Source organism: Periplaneta americana, chromosome 1 (genome assembly GCF_040183065.1).
Source record: "Periplaneta americana isolate PAMFEO1 chromosome 1, P.americana_PAMFEO1_priV1, whole genome shotgun sequence".
Classification (NCBI taxonomy): Eukaryota; Metazoa; Arthropoda; class Insecta; order Blattodea; family Blattidae; genus Periplaneta; species Periplaneta americana.
Window position 1 is genome coordinate 45929060 of NC_091117.1, and position 18328 is coordinate 45947387.

General features: G+C 36.0%; 1 protein-coding gene across 1 annotated transcript in view; it reads right to left on the bottom strand.

Moving 5' to 3' along the window:
- Window positions 1-1083: 1083 nt before the first annotated feature.
- LOC138701446 (uncharacterized) overlaps window positions 1084-18328 on the bottom strand; it is a 48299-nt gene continuing 31054 nt past the window's right edge. Inside the window, exons 9-13 of the mRNA XM_069832068.1 lie at window positions 16976-17246; window positions 12939-13131; window positions 11398-11625; window positions 6505-6720; window positions 1084-3332 (exon numbers count right to left, since the gene is read on the bottom strand). Of these exons, the coding sequence (XP_069688169.1) occupies window positions 3124-3332; window positions 6505-6720; window positions 11398-11625; window positions 12939-13131; window positions 16976-17246 (1117 nt within the window). The 3' untranslated portion in view covers window positions 1084-3123. The remainder of the gene's footprint in view (window positions 3333-6504; window positions 6721-11397; window positions 11626-12938; window positions 13132-16975; window positions 17247-18328) is intronic.

The window sequence follows — 18328 nt, forward strand, 5'->3', positions numbered from 1 at the left end:
AATTATCAATATATACCTATTTAAAAATCTCTGATACGTGACAATCCATAATATCATACAGCAGTAGCTATAACATAACCTAAATATTATAAACAAGATAAATGATAGAACATTTTAAATTAAGGATGATGAAATAAACATGAATCATTTTAAAAGGTGTGATTATTGAAAGTATAATATTGGCAAAAAAAGAAATAAATGCTAGGGAGGGATAAAAATTGTAGGATAAGCAGCCATGATTGGTTGAAACACGTCGTTCACTTCCGTTTTACTGAGCAAAAGTAGTATGACGTAGTAAAAGTGCAATAGTCAAATTAACCCAGTTTATATATTTCAATTAGTTAAAAATGTATATACTCATATAATGGTAATGTAGTTTGTAACTTTATTTGTTGACTATGTATAGCTCGACCAACTACAAAAAGACCTTCGACTTTTCCAATACTCACGTAGCCATGGAGGGAGACACGTCATCACTATACGAACACTTCTCTAGGCCGGGTTACACTAGTCTGACTCTAACTATGTTAGAAAATGACATTGCCCCTTCCTTCAAAACGTTTTTTATCAAGCTCGCCAAAACTCCCGTAGCTTCCATGTTGATGTGACAACATTATATTTTAACTTAAATTAATTTTTTTTTCTCTTTTAAGGGGTAAGGGTAAAAATATTTTTTAATATAGCAGAGGGACAGTGTTTTACACATACCAATTTTCATTATTGTACAAGATACAGTAATGGAGGAAAAAAATGTTGGATATTTCCAAAAAAATTTACTGCTGTAAGCTGTACCTAACCCCTTAAATACTTTGTAACGTTATAAATAATTTTACGCCTGTCACTTTTGAAAAGTTTGCCGCGCACATTTGGTTTCCCTTCCATTATTATAAATTACAAAGAATTTAATAAAGAGCTCCATTTACTATTTATAGACTATCAGAAGGCATTTGATAGGGCCTAATATAAAAAGAGATAAACTCTGGGAAATTATGGAATTAAGAGGTTTTCCTAAACATTTAATAGACATAGTAAAAAGTATATATGAAAACTCCACCATATGCTACAAATCAAAAGAAGGACAGTAAATTTAGGAGTAAGACAGGGCTGCAGTTTGTCGCCAACACTTTTTAATCTTTATATTGACGAAGCAATGAGGAAATTTAAGTTGCAAATGCAGAAATTCAACATATCAGAAAACGTTAAAAACAAAAAATTCTTAAAAAAACCTCCTCTTTGCTGATGATCAAGTTATATTAGCTAGTGACGAGGATACGTTACAAAGGGGGCTATTTGAATTATATAAAATTACGAAAGATATGAATCTAACTATTTCGAAAGAAAAAACAAAAGTAATGGCATTTATGGGCAAAAGGGTGGTGAGATCAAAGGTAGTAGTGGAAGACTATATCATAGAACAAGTTAATACTTTTAACTTCCTTGGCTGCCATCTATCATATACTCATGAAAAAGATATTGATTATAAAATTGCCAAATTTAACAATATATGTGGGACCATTAGAAGAACACTCCGTAATAAAACTAGGAAAGATACACAGATTAAACTATATAAAGTTATGACAATACCAACGGGCTTATATGCGAGTGAAACTTGGACGTTAAAAGAGAAAGATAGAAGTCGACTACAGGCAGCTGAAATGCGATTTCTTCGAAGTGTAGTAGGAGTAACTCGACTGGATCACATCAGGAATGAGGAAATAAGATACAATCTAAAAGTTAACAGTCTGTTAGAAACTGTAGATGAGTATAAACAGAAATGGTGGGAACACGTACAACGCATGAGCCAAGATAGAACCCTGAAAATAATCGCTGACTATGTACCCATTGGAAAAAGAAGTATCGGCCGACCAGCAAAAAGATGGATACAAGAAATAAAGGAGCCGCAACGGGCTTAAAGCCTACAGCTTGAAGCAGAAGAAGAAGAAGACAATCTGTTTTAACTATACACAATACATTGAAATGGAATATTAATAATTGAATGAAAAGTGAAAGATTGGACGCGGACACGAGTGCTATTTCGAATAGTTTAGAAGGTACTCGCTGCGTGACGTCGATCAGGGAGCGCATCTACAACACAACAGATCCCCCACTGTGTCCACAACTGTGGAGTAACGGTCAACGCGTCAGGCTGCGAAACCAGGTGGCCCGGGTTTGAATCCCGGTCGGGGCAAGTTACCTGGTTGAGGTTTTTCCGGGGTTTTCCCTCAACCCAATACGAGCAAATGCTGAGTAACTTTCGGTGCTGGACCCCGGACTCATTTCGCCGGCATTATCACCTTCATATCATTCAGACGCTAAATAACCTAGATGTTGATACAGCGTCGTAAAATAACCCAATGAAACAAAAAAAATTCCCCCACTGTGATAACCTGCGCACGAACGAACACTGGCTTGTGGCGCAGGTTTTAATGTCAGTGGTCGGGCTATAGCTTGTTAACAAAGATGTTTTCCTTTTTATTACATACTATATTGCGTATAATCTTCACATTTTCTCGATTACATACAGTTTATATATACAAGAAAATATTTGTGTATTTTTCCGTGTATTGTATTAAATAAAATATGTAATATTATACAAATATTTTCATACAACTCCTTCATTTACTCCATTATAATATAAACTATTAGGCTTACCTATATATTTTAATATTTTCGAGTATTAATTCAATGTCTCTCTAAATTTATTTTCAAAATTTGTATACGGTATCAATAATTCTTTCACTTCACAACAAGTTTATCGAAATATAAAACCTTACATAGATCTGAGCCACACACGTGCACAGGGGAAGGCACTTCCTCCCTGCCGCCGGCCGCTGCAGAGGAGATGATGTCATCGTGGTCTTCTGCACATACGAATGTTTGGCTCAGATCTTAACAAACACGGCAGAGGGAAGGTAATTCTTTATTTCGCAGGCCGCTACAGATATCTTCAGGGTCTACTGCGAATACCAATGTTATGCTCAGTCTCATCTTTCCAGTTGTAACATTGGAGTGTCTTAAATACAGTATAATCACTTTCTTCGCGTCCAGTTCAGTCCTTCAAAATTACTTCTTTGTAGCCCCACTTCGAGCGCGTCATTGTATCAGACTGAATTCTAATCTGTCCTAACACTCGACATCTACGAGTGATTCTTCCATTTTGTTTCTTTTACTTTTCTTCATATTGTATTTCACATTCAGTGGTGGAAGATACTCTCCACATTTCGGCATTCCTTTTGGAACTTTTGGTTGATCATCTAGACTTCCCACTTGAAAAATTGTGCCCATTCCAATTATATGGTGGTACATAAAGTGGCAGTGGAAAAACCAAAAACCTGAAAAATATATATCGAACATGGAGTAAGGCCACAGAGTGAAAATATGAAAGGAGAGAGATTCGATCCGGTGCTGTGGATTGAACCTCGGAGTAGCTCAGTGGTTGGAGCGCTCGGTGTGTAGAACTGAGGACCCGGGTTCGATCCCCGGCCCCGGAGCGAATTTTTCTCCATTAATAACGAATGGTAACCATAACGTATAATTCTGTAGGACAAAAAAAATTAATCTTTATGTTGATCAGTGAACTGGCTGGGGGACACGGACAACTAATGTTTGTAAACAAAACGCACGGACCAAATATGCCTATCCTGGTACACCTAATTTATCCATAATATACAGGGACATCATTTTATTTTTACTTCAATTTTTATTGTACCTAAGTTTCTGAATGTACTTCACTCCCATCCCTTCTACTAATGAAGTTCAATCGTCCTCCACACAGAACCAAGACCGCATATACAGTCATAGTAGCCTTACGGTCATAGTAAACAGTACGTTCCAAAAATATGTTCGCGTTTTCCAGTGACGAAAGAGCTTTCAATATTGAATCATTTTCACACAGGTACTGTCGTCCATTTGCCTACGTAGCATCCCGGTTTCCCCCACCTGCTTCTATTCGCCTCTCTGTAAAGGCTAGTGGCTGGTCTGTCTTAGCACTTTTTGAGACATTAATTTCTGTTAGGAATTGGACGTCTACCTAATGTTATACCCATACAATTCTTTAAAATAACTGAAATAAAAGGGCCTCGTTAAGTAATTAACTGTCACGTGATTTCTTCCCTTTCTACGACCCTGCGACATAACCACTTGGACGGACAGTAGATAGCATGTCTGAGTAATTTTATCTTTTCGGATCGGGCAGAAGAGAAGATTGAATTTACAGTACGTAAGCTACTCTTTTATAGAGTAGGTACAGAATTATTTCAACATGAGTTACTAGTACGAAGGCCGAACCTGGTAATTGGAATTACGTACAATAGTCTATAGTGCGATAATTTGCACATTAGAACTGAAGCCTGTATCGAAATGAATGGGAACCATTTTCAAAAATATATTTAAATATCCATATTATGATTATTTTTCAATTTAACTTCATTAACTATAGTGTACGCTAATGTGCTGTAGATAATATAATATACACTGCATAATGAATACGTCCTCATGGACAGCTCAGTTCGTGAGTAAAAACATTCATTGTTAATAATGTACTGTATTTTGATTAAACAAAAATTTAAAGGAAATTATCAAACTCAGAAGCGTGATATTTCTTAGTTTGCGTAATTGGATGAACTACTTTTCTTCCTTCCTATACCTAGTAAAGTGATTTGTTTGTATATTACGTCCGAATCATCGAACTGCAGTCATGGAAGGGGATAGCAAACGTAGTTTCCGGTTCACAATCGTTGATCCAAAGGTATAACCAGGTTAATATTAAAAATGTTAGTAAAAATAAAATGATGTCCCTGTACGTTGAAATTACGCACATATACACTCCCGTCTTCTATGAACACCTAATACAACAATAAAAGAATGAGCCTGAACTTCGATTCTTATTTATTTTATAGGGCTGGGTACAAAATTGTTATTCTGGTAAAAACACAAAATTCACAAAGGTGGCACTTAGATCTGTATTTATTAAAGTATTCACTGTATATAATCTGTACTAATAATCAGGCATCGGTTCTGGGCCGAATTAGGTGTAACTAGCAGGGGTTGGGGCCGAATTAGTTTACAGTTTGGGGACGAATTAGGTGTAACTAGCAGGGGTTGGGGCCGAATTAGTTTACAGTTTTTGACCGAATTAGGTGTAACTACCAGGGGTTGGGGCCGAATTAGTTTACAGTTTGGGGCCAAATTAGGTGTAACTAGCAGGGGTTGGGGCCGAATTAGTTTACAGTTTAGGGCCGAATTAGGTGTAACTAGCAGGGGTTGGGGCCGAATTAGTTTACAGTTTGTGGCCGAATTAGGTGTAACTACCAGGGGTTGGGGCCGAATTAGTTTACAGTTTGTGGCCGAATTAGGTGTAACTAGCAGGGCTTGGGGCCGAATTAGTTTACAGTTTGGGGCCGAATTAGGTGTAACTACCAGGGGTTGGGGCCGAAATAGTTTACAGTTTGTGGCCGAATTAGGTGTAACTACCAGGGGTTGGGGCCGAATTATTTTACAGTTTGGGGCCGAATTAGGTGTAACTAGCAGGGGTTGGGGCCGAATTAGTTTACAGTTTCGGGCCGAATTAGGTGTAACTAGCGGGGGTTGGGACCGAATTAGTTTACAGTTTGGGGCCGAATTAGGTGTAACTAGCAGGGGTTGGGGCCGAATTAGTTTACAGTTTGTGGCCGAATTAGGTGTAACTACCAGGGGTTGGGGCCGAATTAGTTTACAGTTTGGGGCCGAATTAGGTGTAAGTACCAGGGGTTGGGGCCGAATTAGTTTACAGTTTGTGGCCGAATTAGGTGTAACTACCAGGGGTTGGGGCCGAATTAGTTTACAGTTTGTGGCCGAATTAGGTGTAACTACCAGGGGTTGGGGCCGAATTAGTTTACAGTTTGGGGCCGAATTAGGTGTAACTAGCAGGGGTTGGGGCCGAATTAGTTTACCGTTTGGGGCCGAATTAGATGTAACTAGCAGGTATTGGGGCCGAATTATTTTACAGTTTGGGGCCGAATTAGGTGTAACTACCAGGGGTTGGAGCCGAATTAGTTTACAGTTTGGGGCCGAATTAGGTGTAACTACAAGGGGTTGGGGCCGAATTAGTTTACAGTTTGGGGCCGAATTAGGTGTAACTACCAGGGGTTGGGGCCGAATTAGTTTACAGTTTGGGGCCGAATTAGGTGTAACTACCAGGGGTTGGGGCCGAATTAGTTTACAGTTTGTGGCCGAATTAGGTGTAACTAGCAGGGGTTGGGGCCGAATTAGTTTACAGTTTGTGGCCGAATTAGGTGTAACTAGCAGGTATTGGGGCCGAATTAGTTTACAGTTTGTGGCCGAATTAGGTGTAACTACCAGGGGTTGGGGCCGAATTAGTTTACAGTTTGGGGCCGAATTAGTTTACAGTTTGGGGCCGAATTAGTTGTAACTAGCAGGGTTTTGGGCCGAATTAGTAAATTGTGAGTGAATCGTGCCTTCAAACATTTTGGGAACCACTGCGTCTACAATAGATAATGAAGTTACCTGGGTTGTTGGCGATGAATCTAAGTACTGCGTATCCTAAAGCAGGTATTGCTACCGTATCCTTCAGAACCGGATATTTCGGAAACGGAAGTCTCTTCGTCCTCAGAAGACCATTAATATCCTTGGCATTCATCAGCTGCTTGGGCAGATATCCCTCGGATATGACGTAGAACCCGTTGCCGTGCAGGTGGAAAGGGTGACTGAGTGCGTCGAAAACTGCAAAATAAGTAATTGGCCATTTCTGTACTCTATTAATGTTGTTCAGATATATTTTTATTTCCAGTTTTACTCTGAAAAATAAAACTGAACTTCAATGATTAATTTCAGATCTAACTAATCACATTCAATATTCTCCATAATTATTTAATTCGTCTCCTATTTTCGTATTACTGAAGGGTATATCCCTTAAGAGGTCTGAATAATCACATTTCTGCCGCTTCAATTCATTTCTTTTGTTGGGTCGTCAATGTCCGTATTTCGAAACCATATAACAATATAAAGACATAGCTTAATACAATTTTTAAAATTGTGTTTTTCAATACTTTCTTCATTACCAGGGAGCGAAACTTGTTTCCCGATTGGAGAGAGGGAAGTGGTTTCAGGTTAACTGTGTTCTAGAGTCCCTCTACTGTGTACAATAGAAGGCGGCGTGGATCGTGCTCCGTTTAACTGCTGTGCCTTTGTTGTTTACTATTTACTTGCTTTACGAGTAACTATTTTAATTGGTTATTTTACGACGTTGTATCAACTGCAAAGAGTAACTTACATAATGAGCTAGAGACTACAGATTTCCGTATTAACTTCGAAAGAAATCGTTATATAAATATTACATTTCGCGTTTTATTCCTAATTAATTGTAAAATAATTCCAAAAATTCGCGTATAAATTGAAGAGAGATATTTACGTAAAAAGTAACTCTTATATTACGCATTAGGCGTCAAAATTATAATAAAAAAAGGTTTCATACTCAACTTATTGAACAAATGTACAAGGAACGCAGACACATTTCAACATAGCAGGTGTAAATTCAGAATAATTCAACAAGAGCTCGTAATGCTTCAATCATGTCAACTTTAACATTGGAAGTGTTGGATGATTGTTTCTAACTTTTTCTTTCAAAGTAACAAATGCTACACTTTCTATATTCTTGAACTAACTCATTGTTTTAACCCTTTCTGTGAGTGCATTAACACTATTAACATTTATCTGTACAATGTTTTCTGGGTTGACTAACTCATTTAAATTTACAAACATTGAATATGAATCGTGTAACTCGTATTTTTTAATTTTCAGAATTACCAGTTTACTAAAATGCTTAAATAATTCTTACATTTCAGTCTTTAAGTCCAAACTGAAATGGTTAATTAGTGTGCGCACCGACTTCCCTACATTTAGCACAGTCTAGTATACAGTCATGTAGCTTGAGTTTATGAGGGTACTAGGAACAATAGACTGTGCAGGTAATATTTCGCATTATCTGTAATGAGACGATAGTAGCGATCCTAGTGGTTAGCAATTATCTATGGATGTATATGTACTACGTATTGAGCTTCGTGACTCTATATACTAGACTGTGATTATAGTGTAGTAATCTAAGAATTATTAGAAATTATATTCATTGTACACTTCAGGTCATTATGCGGAAATCTGTGGTCTCTGCATATCCCTCTCCACCACTGACCATGACTGCTCACGCGCAAGTAAACAAACTCATAGGCCTACCAACAGTAAAGTAACAGCAAATCTGTTTCATCGGGCAACAAGTTTCGCTCCCTGTTCATTAAACTTTAACTGTTCCGTGGACGCGTCAGGGATAGGAGGGAGACAAAAAGGGGGTTGTGTGATTGAAAGGCGTAATTCAGTATATTTTAATTTTTGCAAAGGAATATAATTAAGACTTATATGTTTGAGGAACGATATATTTAAGCAATGTAATCTATTCATTAAAATTTAAGGTCAGGTATTTAATTTTTTAATTGATTGTTAAAGAAAGAAGTTAATGAACAGAAAAAATAAAACATTGTGAACAAAGTGAAATGCTCTAATGAAAGGAATTGTACCGTAAGTGCATTATTTTTTACAAATAATATTTAATACCTCATTTTTTTAGTTGGTTACTAAACGACGCTGTATCAACTACGAGGTTATTTATCGTCGATTAGAAACCTCGGAAAAAAACCCAACCAGGTAATCAGCCCAAGTGGGAATCGAACCCCGCCCGAGCGCAATTTCAGACCGGCAGGCAAGCGCCTTAACCAACTGAGCCACGCCGATGGCACCTCATTGTTATAATTAAGAATAGTATTAGTAATAACATTTCATAATAACTATCAAATCAATATTAATAATAATTAGAGCCATGGAAGAAAGAGGTCTGGTAGCTGGTGATTGGAATGACCGAGGTCTGTGGAGGCTCAAAACGGCGAGCTCCTGAGAAGGAAAGTACTGACGAAGAAGAAGAGAGAGCAGGCGATAATGAACACCCTTGTCTTACTTCTTGTGTTATCTAAAATAATTACTGAATTTAGTTATCATTTTAGACATATTTTAGTGTTAGTGTACAAGCTTCGTATTGTTCTTATCAAATAATTTGGAAAGCTTTCCTCTTTAAAATTTTCGACGTAATTTCTCTATTAAGTTAACTCTATCGAAGGCTTTTTCTAAGTAAGCGAAAGTCATTTATGTTGGAATTTTACACTCTCTGTTGAGCTTTGAATGTCAAATCTATCTATCTATCTATCTATCTATCTATCTATCTATCTATCTATCTATCTATCTATCTATCTATCTATCTATCTATCTATCTATCTATCTATCTATCTATCTATCTATCTATCTATCTATCTATCTATCTATCTATCTATCTATCTGTCTGTCTGTCTGTCTGTCTGTCTGTCTGTCTGTCTGTCTGTCTGTCTGTCTGTCTGTCTGTCTGTCTGTCTGTCTATCTTGTCTGCCTGCCTGTCTGCCTATCTATCTATCTATCTATCTATCTATCTATCTATCTATCTATCTATCTATCTATCTATCTATCTATCTATCTATCTATCTATCTATCTATCTATCTATCTATCTATCTATCTATCTATCTATCTATCTATCTATCTATCTATCTATCTATCTATCTATCTATCTATCTATCTATCTATCTATCTATCTATCTATCTATCTATCTATCTATCTATCTATCTATCTATCTATCTATCTATCTATCTATCTATCTATCTAATCCTGTCTTATCCTGTCTGTCTGCCTGTCTATCCATCCATCTATCCATCCATCCATTTATTTATCTATTTATTTATTTAGCTAATCATTGTAACATAAAATATAATACATACAGAAAAGCTTTAGCTCGCCCCTGAAAGAGTGGAACTCGTGCTCAGGGGCGGATTCCTCAATTTCAATTAAGAAGTATATAATACAATTTGTCTTATGTCTATTACGCAATAAGAATGTATAAATTTAAAATTACAATTTTTCAATTTTTATAAAATCCATACATAACTTTTTAAATTTAATACTAGAACTATTAAAATTAACAAGATTAGGATATTTAAATATAAATTTGTTATATATTCTTGGGCCTAAATTACTACTATGATTAAATTCTGTAGCAATGTTGCATTTTGGTTCAAACAATCTTAAAAAATTCATACCTTTTGTTTCATAACTATAAGAATATAATTCAAAATTATTTGGATTTTAATGTATAATATGTATATTAAATAAGGCTTTTCCAGTTTCTTGAAACTTAGAATGAGATTCAAGAGTGAAGGCAGTCCAGCTTCAGGGAAGAGCTCGACGTATCATCCTATTATGGGTGGCTTAGAATTCGAAAGAAAATCGCTGTTCTTATCAGGGTAAATAAGTAGGCTACATGAAGCAGCTTCAAGAACTGAGGACATTATAAGCATTTCAACAATGCAAGGTCGGCCTTGGTGATGCAGTCGGTAGAGTCCTGGCCTTCTGTGCCTGAGTTTGCGGGTTTGATCCCAGCCCAGGTCGATGGCATTTAAGGGGAGAGGATAGTATTTTTTGGTAAAAAATGAGTAAATTAAAAAAAAAAAATTATTCTTCAAAATACTCTGTGATATGTGTAGAATGCGTAGCATAATATTTAGTGGGTATTTGTGCCCTTATCGGATGTTGAGACGCCATTTGTAAACTTCCTGCGCTATGGATTTTTAAATCACTCGCCCCCTTTTATCAGTTTACGGTAACTTCATTTTTTTGCTACATTGCCAGACAAAAATGAATATAATTTCTGAACTATTAAAGATACATGCATGAAATTTAGAACACACATTCTTTAGACTATTAGGAAACTTTTCTCCGTAACAGAAGTTAGTTAATTGATTTCATTTTAAAACTACGTCCGTTTGTTTGCAAGAAATGAATTCAGAAAAGTGTTATTAAATTTTAATTGTTTATTTTACAAACGTAGGGACTAATATCAAAATTCTGTCGTAGAAGTTTCTAGAGCATGCTTTTGCAAGTACATCTGGGCCCCCAAATGTATATTTTTTTTTCAAAATATTTATTTTTGGTTGAGTTGCTACAGCTATGAGCTCTCTACATACACAAAATTAATATTTTACACCACATAGGAAAAAAGTTAAAAAAAATACCATCCTCTCCCCTTAAGTGTGCTTCAATGCGAGAGACTCATGTCAGTAGATTTACTGGATTGTAAAAGAACTTCTGCGGGACAAAATTCCGGTACACTGGCGACGCCTATATAACCTCGGCAATTGCGAGCGTAGTTAAATAAAACATAATGAGTAATAAATGCAAGGCGAAGTTTTTCTCTGAGTCTGTTGTTGGTTTGGTGGAAGGCTTCTTCCTGAACGGCAAACGTGAAGCTTACCACCCCAGTAGAAGTATACTCACATGTATCTATGAGGACCATTTGTACCACGCATCCGAGGGGGATACGTATCACAGGAACACAGCTGCATATATTAGGACTGCTTTCAGGACACGTGGGAAATCCGTCCGTTCCATTTGGACAGAATACGTCTTCAGGAATGTCTTTATACTGAGTGGCCAATGGAGACGGCGGCATGGTTTGTTGTATGTTGTTCATAAATGGTCTCAGAGTTAAGTTTGCTCCGATTTCTGAAAAAAAAATGACCATGAGTATTCATCGATTAATAATAAAAGTAATTATTACCGGTGAGTAACACTGGGTAGAGATGGTAACAGTATTTTCGTGTATAAATGAAGGGTTCAGAGCCATAGTGGGCCAAGCGCCGTTTATTAAAAACGGAGAAAGCAAGGGTTAAAGTTAAGTGAATACCATAGTTTAATGAAGATTGATATATCATTTAGTTTCAATGTGTATATTTTATATTACTTGCTATATGTTTGCATTCAATTATGATAATAACTTCATTTTAACCCTTGTTTTCTACGGTTTAGTAAATAGTGCTTGGCCCACTATGCTTCTGAACCCTTGAAATATGAATACATAAATTATTTTTTTCCTCTGACTTTATGAAACATAGACTAATGTCCTTTGCACCATGTGATAAACAAATATTAGTGAGTTGTGAGCTGGCCACAGAAACAAATTATCTTTCATTGCTTTAATACAGGAACGACAGAAAGGAAGAGTATTGAAAAAAAATCATTTTATTGTTCTAAATTCAGGAACTATTTACTCAGAAACTACTTCAGATAACGGACTGAAATTTTATATGCTAGTGTAAACTACAGGGTCTTTCATAAGTAACGAGTCTATCGAAAAATTAACTATTTTGGATAATTTTTTGAAGTGATGTTCATCCTCACGAGAAAGAACCTCTTATTCGGCAACTATTGCGAATAGAATCGTGTTTTTGTCCATGTCGATAGGAAATCTAATAAAGAATAATAATTTATCTCTCGGGCGTATTTCAATAGCGTGGACGGTTTTCGTGTAAATTTAATTTTAAAACCTCTAATTGAAGCCACTGTACGAAGCGAGTTGGTTGCAACACAGCGACAGATAACAGCTCATCTAGCGGGACACGCCGAGTTCCTTGACCTCTTACGTGTGTCTAATGAGAAGTGTGTGTTATCGGCGATGTTGCCGGACTACTGAAACTTAAAAATAAATTTTCTAATTAAACGTGAATTTAATCACAAAACGTAATATAGGTTTTCTATTCGTTTCAGAGTACCCTATCGTCCCTTTCAATCTGCAAGGTTATTTCACTTCCACCCTGTATAACAATGCCTACTTATTTGTGGAACTATCGCGATTATGGATCTTTTCCTAATGCGCCTGCATCGTGCAACATTGGTGAACCAAAAGAAGTGAGCTCTTTCTGTGAAGGATTTCATACAGAATTGGACTTATAGTGCATTATTATTATAATAATAATAATAATTATTATTATTATTATTATTATTATTATTTCAGGTTTATTTAAAATCTGTTTACTTACGAACATAAGCATCGTATGTGTCACTATAGAACTCTTCCTTCACTGTAGGTTCATATAATCCATATCTGAACTCTATGTTGAAATCCGGATCCAATGTGTAGATTATCTTCGGAACTTTTAGTGCATTATCAAGTTGTGTGATACATGTTCCATTTTCACCTGGTAAGCAAGCTGCGTTCAGCGGATTTAAAACCTAGAACATCATACCTTCGCTATAAATGTATTGTTTTCAGCCAAAAAGTCAGTATAGTGCATTAGATATCAACAGAGATCCGAGGAAAAAGGAACAAGGCCTCTGTCACGTATATAATTTTTTCGAGTGAAACTTCATTATTAAGGTTCGGATAAAGTAGCTTTATCAATATAGGCTTTATATCTGCAATTTACAAAAAACGTTTAGTAATAATCATGTTATGATTGCTAGGTTTAATAACAAATAGTCTCTGGAAAATATAAATATTAATAATATAAGACATTTTAGTTGTAAGGCTAAAATATTATTATTATCACAAAAGAACTTTTCTTACTTTCGTGACTATTTGGAAAGTGACTTATTGCAATAATTTTATACTGACAAGTCCTATTGTGTGTGTGTGTGTGTATATATATGCTCATTATTACAAAACAACTGTTGTGAGGTTAGTAACTACTTGAAAAGTGACTTAGTGTAGTAACTTTATACTGACAAATCCTATTGCAAAATATAAGCTCATTATTACAAAACAGCTTTTGTGACGTTAGTGACTATTTGAAAAGTAATTTAATGTAATAATTTCATACTGACAAATTCTATTTTATATATATATATATTCGCAACTCCAGAGGTTATATCAGCGTCGCCGGATGTGCCGGAATTTTGTTCCTCAGGAGTTCTTTTACATGCCAGTAAATCTAGTGACATGAGCCTGTCGCATTTAAGCACACTTAAATACCATCGACCTGGCCCGGGATCGAACTCGCCACCTTGGGCATAGAAGGCCAGCGCTATACCAACTCGCTAACCAGGTCGACAATATATATATACGCAGGGTGTTTAAAAAATACGGGGCATAATTTCAGGTATGTATTTCCCACATGTAGTCAATCAAAATAGTTCATTACAACATGTGTCCGGAAATGCTTCATTTCCGAGTTATGGCCTTCACAACATTGAAATTCACCGGAACGTTTTTCTTTCCGCAGGTCGTTGTAATTACAGAAGATGTTCAAAATGTCCAACTCCTGCTTGAATACAGACCTCACATCGATGTCTCATGGACCTGCGAACACGATCCCAAACTCCAGGAGTATTGCGTATGTCCTCAGAACATGCCACAATTCAATTCCGAAGGGATTCCAAATCAGGCACCGGAGACGAATAAACCAATGATTTTAAATGGCCTCACAAGTAGAAATCAAGAGGGTTCAGATCAGGTGAGCGTGGAGGCCAAGCAATTGGGCCACCTCTACCTATCCATCGATCAGGAAACCTTCGATCCAAGTACCGACGAGCCGTACGACTGAAGTGTGCAGGAGCGCCATCATGCAAGAAGTGAATGTGTTGACGATTGATCAGTGGAGTGTCTTCTAAAACATGAGGTATGGTGTTTTCCAGGAAGTTTGTGTACGCCTGCCCCGTAAGTCTGTTTACAAGTACATGGGGTCCAACTAATCGATCACCAATGATACCGGCCCACATGTTGAGGGAGAACCACACCTGGTGATGAGATGGAACAGTTGCACGTGGGTTTTCATACGCCCATACATGCTGATTGTGGAAATTTGTTATGCTGAACTGTGCTTCATCTGCAATTAATACTAAGGCAGCAAAGTTCGGATTTACACCACACTGCTGCAAGAACCACTGACAGAACCTAACTCGTGCAGGGTAATCTGCTGGTGACAGGGCCTATACACGTTGCAAATGATAAGAATACAATTGATACTCTTTCAACAGCCTCCAGACAGTCATATGAGGAACACTGACTTGCAACGCTACCCTTCGTGTGCTGATAGAAGGAGTCATGTTCACAGCCTCCGGAATCTCCTCCTGTACTTCTGGAGTTGTAGATCTTGGTCGTCCCCTTCCCAAACCAGGAGAGTTAAATTTTCCATACTCGCACAGACGGTAATGAAGACGTACAAATGTCTTCCGATCTGGACATTGTCGCTGTGGGTACCTCTCCTGGTACAAACGACGTCCACCTTACCGTACATGAAGTGTATCTCTGCCAGCTCTTGATTTGAATACACGTCGCACAGTCTAACGCCTACACAACACTCAATGTAACCTTCGCCTCGGAATGAACTGTCAGAGTGCCCTCTTAATGTCTCCTTTGACGGCAACGATCTGCGGAAAGAAAAACGTTCCGGTGAATTTCAATGTTGTGAAGGCCATAACTCGGAAATAAAGCATTTCCGGACACATGTTGTAATGAACTATTTTGATTGTCTACATGTGGGAAATACATACCTGAAATTATACCCCGTATTTTTAAACACCCTATATATATATATATATATATATATATATATATGTCCACCTCCTGCTTGAATACAGACCTCACATCGATGTCTCATTGATCTGCGAACACGATCCCAAACTCCAGGAGTATATATATATATATATATATATATATATATATACAGTATATATATACAGTTTATATATATACAGTATATATATATTTATTTATATATATATGCTCATTAGTGCAAAATAATTTTTTTTTAAGTTAGGAACTCTTTTGGAAGTGACTTAATGTAATAATTTTATACTGACAAATCCTATTGTATATAATTATATGCTCATTATTACAAAAGAACTTTTGTGAAGTTAGTAACTATTTGGAAAGTGACTTAATGTAATAATTTTATACTGACAAACCCTATTGTATATAATTATAAGCTCATTATTACAAAAGAACTTTTGTGAAGTTAGTAACTATTTGCAAAGTAACTTCATGTAATAATTTTATACTGACAAATCCTATTGTATATAATTATATGCTCATTATTACAAAAAAAAAACTTTTGTGAAGTTAGTAACTATTTGGAAAGTGACTTAATGTAATAATATTATACTGACAAATCCTATTGTATATAATTATATGCTCATTATTACAAAAGAACTTTTGTCAAGTTAGTAACTATTTGGAAAGTGATTTAATGTAATAATTTTATACTGACAAATCCTATTGTATATAATTATAAGCTCATTATTACAAAAGAACTTTTGTGAAGTTAGTAACTATTTGGAAAGTAACTTAATGTAATAATTTTATACTGACAAATCCTATTGTATATAATTATATTCTCATTATTACAAAAGAACTTTTGTGAAGTTAGTAACTATTTGGAAAGTGACTTAATGTAATAATTTTATACTGACAAATCCTAATGCATATAATTATATGCTCATTATTACAAAAGAACTTTTGTGAAGTTAGTAACTATTTGGAAAGTGACTTAATGTAATAATTTTATACTGACAAATCCTATTGTATATAATTATATGCTCATTATTACAAAAAAACTTTTGTGAAGTTAGTAACTATTTCGAAAGTGATTTAATGTAATAATTTTATACTGACAAATCCTATTGCATATAATTATATGCTTATTACTATAGAAGAAGTTTTATGACGTTAGTAATTATTTGGAATGTGACTTAATTTAATAATTTTATACTGACAAGTCCTATTGCATGTAATTATATGATCATTATTACAAAAAAAATCTTTTATGACCTTAGTGATTATTTGGAATGTGACTTAATGTAATAGCTTAATTTTATTCTAACGAATCCCATTGCATATATACATATACATATACTCCTTATTACGAAAGAACTTTTGTGACGTTAGTGACTATTTGGAATGTGACTTAATTTAATAATTTTATACTGACAAGTTGTATTGCATATACAGATATGCTCACATAGGATAACATCGTGGCAGAGCCTTTATAACTGTAATACAAATGTAATTTTGCTACTTTCATGTAAAACATTCCTCACAATACCTTTTAAAGAATAGCTTAGTAATGACTTCACTTACAACTCCATTGAATTTGTAGTTGGACACACTTGGCCTTGGAGATTTGGGTTCATGCCTCTCTGCACCTTCGTAGTGAAGTATCGCCATCTGAACGATATCGTTCGAATAACATCTGTCCATACCTCTCACCTGAACCCAGTAATTGCCAACATCTCTTGTTGCGTGCAGTACGAAGTCATATCGCTCTCCTGAAATAAATTTAATTCTGTCACTCGAATAAATAATACAGCGGTTTGTAGCGTTTGAGACCGTCAGAGCGCGACTCTTTACTCTGAAAGTTTAAGTATAATCCCATGTAATTTTATTTAAAGACTTTATGTGATTACCAAGGAAGAATACATCTTTTAACCTCTCTTTTGCAATTCATTTACAAAGTATTAATGATTTAGTGAATTTCCTACACTGCCAACAATCAACGAACAATCTACGAGTGCAATATCTTATCCAGCTGATATTAGCGATTCAGAATTAAACTGTAGTTAATCCCTAAAGTCCGGACATGAGTTCACCAGACTTCGACTTGTTCCCAAAGTTGATAGAACCTATGAGTGAACGTTGTTTGTCTTACAGCTTGTCAGGATTTGTAAGAATATATTATGGTAATCCTGTTCCAGGTAGGGAAAATGTTCGCCAAAGATAATATAGATGAACGACTTGGTAAAAACTCCAAATAATCTCTGACAGCGAATGTAACTTGTAAATCCAGTGTAATATATTTATGTCACGTTAAACAACCCTTTCTCTGTTAGATGACACCAGACAACATTTTTTGCCTGACATTGAATTCTTCCCTCAGTAACCTTTACAATAGAAAGCGATCTTCAATTAAATAGTGCTTACTTCTACTATTATTGCTGCTTGAATGCTTGTAAGATTTGTATTGACTTCATCATCAGCTGATAATACAAGAAAAATAAAGCGATCTGGTGGATCCATCACAAGGAGTTGTTTTCTTACATAATCTACGTGGGTGTAGATGTTTAAATTGCTGAAGAAAGAAATAAAAAGTATAAAGCTTTTAATAGTCGGGCGGGTTGGCTGCCAAGTGGTGTAAGTCACAAAAATTGAAAAATGGACTAACACTATTTATAGTTACTAGACATCCAGTTCTGTGTATCCGACAAGTAGTGTGTGTCCAAGTTCAATAGTTCGCTCACAAAATAGCGCAGAATGTTATTACACTGAACGAAATTGCTGAGCGCCTTGGCAGTCAAGTGGTGTACGTCCAAGTGCTCCTGCCAGTGTTATCAGCACACAGATTCTGTGGTGTCGCCGTCTGTGGACATTGTTTACTCTGTTGTGTTCCAAACATTCTTATTATTAGGTAAGTATTGTTCAAGAATAAAATAACGT